This window comes from Chanos chanos, chromosome 5, assembly GCF_902362185.1.
Source record: "Chanos chanos chromosome 5, fChaCha1.1, whole genome shotgun sequence".
Lineage (NCBI taxonomy): Eukaryota > Metazoa > Chordata > Actinopteri > Gonorynchiformes > Chanidae > Chanos > Chanos chanos.
In genome coordinates, this window is record NC_044499.1 from 15,518,423 (window position 1) to 15,524,358 (window position 5,936).

At 36.7% G+C, this 5,936-nt stretch overlaps 1 protein-coding gene across 1 annotated transcript; it reads left to right on the forward strand.

Moving 5' to 3' along the window:
* The first annotated feature begins 462 nt into the window (after window positions 1-462).
* LOC115813251 (solute carrier family 22 member 13-like) lies at window positions 463-3,216 on the forward strand. The gene is given in 7 exon segments (XM_030775866.1): window positions 463-886; window positions 1,370-1,473; window positions 1,675-1,829; window positions 2,065-2,232; window positions 2,374-2,495; window positions 2,584-2,678; window positions 2,856-3,216. Coding segments are annotated over 7 exon segments (1,278 nt in total). The 5' UTR covers window positions 463-511; the 3' UTR covers window positions 3,115-3,216.
* Window positions 3,217-5,936: the final 2,720 nt, after the last annotated feature.

Sequence of the window (5,936 nt, forward strand, 5' to 3'; positions counted from 1 at the left end):
TCTTAAAATGAAACTCTTATACTACTGGAAGTATAATTGCACAGACAAAGGTATCAATACCAAACAATAAGCAATAAGCTTAAGCATCCCTAACAGAATTTGTTATTAAGGAAAAACTTACTTTTATAGTCAATACAGCAAAATGGTCTTTTTGTGTTCTGCCTGGTTTAGTATTTTGAAGGTCCACCAAACTGAGGAGTCCTTGTGAAATAATCCTTAACTTCAACCTTCCAGAAACAGAATGACTTTATTAAGCCCTAAACCACATCTGTTTTGTTCTGTCAGCATGAAGTTAAACATTAATACTTCTAATACTCCTGAAGGGTCTCTCTCTGATTTAATCCTAAACAAATACTTAGTCACTATTTCTTAAAAACTGAATGGAGAAAGAGATCTGCTGTGTCATGGCAGCATGAAGTTACACATTAATACTCCTTATTTAAAGGTGCTACTTAGATAGGAAGCTCTCTTCCGGGTCAGGTTCTTTGGGTGAATCCTAGCAGGGATCATCATGGCAGATTTTGGAGAGATCCTTCGGGCTGTTGGTGATTTTGGACTCTTCCAAAAGCTTCTCTTATTTGGGCTCTGCTTCCCACACCTGATTATACCTTTTCACCTTGCCAGTTTGATCTTCCACCAGGCAGACACTGGTCACCATTGTAACACAGATTAGATCTTGAGGATAGACGCTAATCTGTCCATAGAAGAACAGCTGAATCTGACTGTGCCTTGGCTTCAGGATGGCTCTTTCAGCAGCTGTGAGATGTTCATCCTTGTAGACTGGGATATCAGTGCTATAAGAGAGCATGGCCTCAACGAAACCACCTCCTGCACCAGTGGCTGGGTGCATTATGATTCAATTTATGAATCAACCATAATCACTGATGTAAGTATTGGTTTTAATTGTTGACACTAATCTGACACATGTAATTACATAAAAACTAGTGAGCTGGAAAATGTAAATTGTTGTGCAAGAGACTATTATATATCAATTATATTAATTGTAATCATTATATATCGAAGTATTATATATCAGTGTCCTTCATCTGAACTCATCAGTCACCATCAAATTTTGTGGCATTGTATGGAGTAAATTCTTCTTCTTCTTCTTCTTCTTGTACTACTACTGCTACTACGACTACTACTATTACTACTACTACTACTACTACGGCCATTGCTATTACTACTAACAGTAGTAATAATGATGATAATTAATAGATCAGTCCAACTTCCTGAGTTACTTTCATGTGAAGTGCAGCTTAATAGGGCTTGGGGTAATGTATAAAACTGATTAAAAGTTGCTATGTGTTAAAAATGATGCCATATTGATATAAAAGTGTAACAGGAATGAACTTCTATTAATTTTCAGTTTGATCTTGTCTGTGAAAATGGCAATGCAGTTGGACTGGCACAAACTGTCTTCATGGCTGGTATTCTTGTCGGGTCGCTGCTGTTCGGTCCTTTTGTTGAATCGTAAGTGCTCAAACAAAATGACTCCTGAAAGAATAAGATTTTCACTTTTATTTTTATTACATTTTATTAAGTTGACCACAGAGCTCCATATTTGTAAAGTATGTGTGTGGTCTGCTCTCCAATAACTTCTCCTTAACTTCTTGTGTTCAGCCAGCACATAATCTGGACATTTGTATTTATATTTACTTGTGTTTGTTTCAGGTTTGGTCGCCAGCGAGCCACACAGATACCTGTAGTGCTCATGGTGATTTTTACAGTGGTGACAGGTCTTTCTCCAAACTTCTATATGTATCTTGTATCCCAGTTTATTGTTGGAATTTCATTTGGTGGATATCGGGTCAACTGCGTTGTACTTGGTAATGTACAGCTATTGGTTGTGTCAAAAATGCAATGTTCACTTATTGTCAACTTGTGTGTAAAACATGCATATGCATTGCACTTTGCTTTGAACATTACACCTGCTGCATAACTGCTGACATTATTTTCCTGTTCTATTCACATATTTTCTTAATAAATATCATTTTCTTGATTAAATCTTTAGAATACAAGTATTCTAGGCAGTTAATTTTGCCCTTTTCCCAACCTCTCTAGCAACTGAATGGATTGGAGTCAAAAAGAGGTCTTATGCATCTTTTTTGACACAAGCACTGGGCGGTGTGGGACAGGCAATCCTTGTGGGCATTGTATACTTTGTCCGGAACTGGAGAATCGTCCAGTTCGTCATAGCTGCCCTCACTGCTGTGGTGGCCTGTTACATATGATATGCACATTCTAATTTCCCCATCTTTATTGAAACCTGGAAGTTTTAGCCCCTAAATGAGATTATACATTGTATCACGTTGTACTGGAGTTTGTCTTTTCTTGTTTTGGTTGCTGTTTACAATGAAATACACCTTGAAAGGTTCATTCCAGAGTCTGCTAGGTGGCTCCTGGATCGAGGTAAAACTGAAGAGGCCAAAAAGCTGATTCTCAAGGCAGCCGCAATTAATAAATGCACAATCCCTGACTCCATACTGAAGAAGGTGAAACAAATCTTACAAATCTTTGTTAAATGTTCCAGCTCATTGTTTAATCATCGCGAGTCTCTGAATACTTCATTTTCTCTTTCAGCTCACAAATGATAAGCCAATAGAAAGAGGGGGAATTAAAAGTCTCTTAGCCTCACCTGTTCTCAGGAGGTACTTCCTGTATTTAACATTTGGATGGTGAGTTTATTTCTTGGATGTGCGTCATACTGTTAACCATTTTATCAGTTATACAAGATCCATAATCCTCACAAAAACTTCAAAATAGTTGAGTATAAATGACACCTACAACTGTAATAAAACAAATATAGTTGTAATTATAATACAAATTGATTTTGTGTTTTCATTAATCCTTAGGTGTGCATTAAACCTGTCATATTACTGCCTTTCTCTGAACGTTGGCAAATTTGGCCTCGATATATTCGTTACACAACTCATATTTGGCCTGACAGAGGTGCCAGCTCATTTAATCTGTCTATGGCTACTGGAAGCAGGAGGAAGGAAACTGGTCCTCATGAGCACACTCCTCGTGAGAGGCTTTGTCTGTCTTCTGATCCTCGCTGTTCCTCAAGGTAAAGTGGGTTCCACTAAAACTTGGATAAACTTGGAAAACTGACCCAGGATAAGGTACTATCTCACAGTGCAGAGGTGTGTCTGTGAGTATGGTAGTCCCAAATGTAGCAACTGTGTAAATGGGTGTAAGGGGATGGAACTCTGTGTTCTGTGGGAATGGTTTATTGGTCAAGATCACTCTCCCCCTCCTTTCTCGTGGATGTACTGGTAGCTTCTCTCACTTTAACTGAGGGTAACTGGCACAAGAGGGGGAGTGAAGACAGCTCATAGCTAATTAATGCCTTCCAGACTGGTTTGAGAATGGGGAAAATGCAAAAAGAAATAAAAGATTTTACCAAGATTTTACCAAGAGTGCTTGTTATGCACAGTAGACACACTTGTTTCAGGAGGTATGTATGATTAGTGTGCATGGGGATGTTATACTATGAGCTGAACTTGAGGAAGATGTATATCAAAACAGCAGGCGACAGTTAAGCTGTGAGGTTTCTTAGGGGTTCTTGGTGCTCTTACAGAACTTGACCAACTGAGTAGAGAAGGTATTATGAGACTGTGGACTGAAAAAATATGCTGAGGCATTATTAACATAGTAAAATAGAAAATCTGATGACAATTGTTTTTGTGCTGTAGTTTGCGTAATTTACCTGGGCCAGTGTTAGTAGGCCCACATATGACTGTTTCAAATTTTATTGCACATCTATAGATATATAATTATGCATATTTTTTGATATAATACACAGTATGTTCAAAGAAATATATTTCACTAATTAAGTAAGCATCACATCACAATGCCAGTGTAACAAAATTGTGCAAAAACATGTGTTCATTTCTTATAAATTGATTATTATATAAAGTATGTGTTTTTATAATGAATGTTTACAAAAAATTTGGATTTATAGCACAATTATAATTGTTACAAGATATTCAGACTCTAAAAATAACCAGTTATTTATCTACAATACTTTGCAGGAGATGATGAATGAACTCAGAAATCCTTGGTTAAAACAACCATGTTTTTCATTACTTTATACTTTTATATATATTTTTTCCTAATGTCAGCTTGCAAGCCTGGCTTTAGAATTCTTTGACTTCAAGCAAACCAGTCAAGGATAAGTTTATACGGGGTATTCCTCTTATAAAGTATTTGTTGAAAAAACTCAATTTTTTAAAGTGTGATTCTTTTTCTCTCCACTCTGTCATCATTTATCATTTTAGATCCATAGAACAATTCTGTCAGCCCAAGAAGTCATTCATCTAGGTGTTGATGAATTTTGATATTGTAGTATTATGTGCTGTGGTCATAAGTGTGAAAGAGAAAATGCCATCGTGAAAAAGACCAGCTCCTTCATGAAAGGGGCTGTAATCAGACTTTCAAATACATTGGCAAATGGGTTTGAGTTGGGTATCTGAGTTAACTGATGTTGTTGAAACAACATTATGGGATACTGAAGATACACTGACACAATTAACCTCTGTATTAGGTAAAACTAGGTTAATAAATAGAATAAACAGAATCGGGTGAGGGGTGGAGACACACACAGAACAGGGGCACAAGACATTTCAAAACAAAAGTCCAAAACGAGGCGCAGGCTGTGACACATACACTCTATTGCTCAGTTTACCCGAGAACTGAAATTCTCACTTTTAATGTGATTTTTCCTTAAACAGAAAAAAGAGTTCTGTAAAAATGCCATATCCCTTTCAAACATAACTCTTTAATCAGTTATATATTAAGAGCTAATATATGCTTATTGTTCTGTCAATCAAACTGCTTTGTTATTTTCTACAGTAGTTTAGGAGAATGGTGTTTTTATTTCAGACTGTATTCTGACTACTGTTTAGTCGTGGAAAAGACATTTATTGCAGAAGAAAGTGACTTCTCTTTCTTCTCTTACTTCTCTTTTCCTCGAGATTTTTGTTTCCATTTTTTCTGACTAAGGCCTCAGGAGTAGTTTGTACTTGAAGAATGCTGACATCTCTGAGGATTGCCAAAGTCATGTGCTATATCTTTTTCAAGTAAGGACTGACTGATTTCATCATCTGTCTTGTGACAGTTATTTGAACAAAAAAGCCCTCTGCTTCTTAATTGGCTAGAGGGGGTGGGGAGTGGGTGGAAATTAAATAGGCTGTCTCACAGCTGAATGAACGGAGACTTAAAAAAAAAATGGGGAAGAAGGAGGATTTGTGTATCGTTTTGTTACAGGCAAACCATGCTTACGTGAAATTACCTGCTTTGATATCTCCTTTGAATCAACACCCCCCAGCCTATTTCAGTTGTCTCCTTGTCTGTACCATTGCTAATGAATACATTTTAAATGAATTAAAAATGGAAATAAATCAAATTCAGTTTAACAATTTGCTTTTCTGGGATTTTCAAGTGTTTCTTGACTGCCTATGCAACGAAAACTCTCACTTCTGGAATACTAATACTTTGACCTTTTAAGTGGGTCAAGCATCCAAGCAGGTTTATTCTCAAATGAGATCAAAACTTCATAAACAGTCCAGATGCCTGCCCCATCTCCTGTACTTTCAATTCCTCTTGTCTCCTCACATTTTTAAAAATCCATTGTTACTTGTTCATTGCATTACCCCTCATGGGGTCTTTCCTCTGAAATACCATTGCTCTCTAGGTCATATTGTTCCTTAAATTTAGATTATGATGGACTGACAGTGTCTTTCAGTCGTAGCACAGCAATTTCTTCTGTGGTCTTGTGAGTGCACCTTGTAAAATTTCATCACTGTCCTTGCCCCAAACCATTTCAGCACTTTCAATATTTCACCAAAAAAAAAAAAAATATATATATATATGTATATGTACATTTTAAGAAGTTAATTTGGCATGATATATTTCCTTTGTTTGCACTGTTA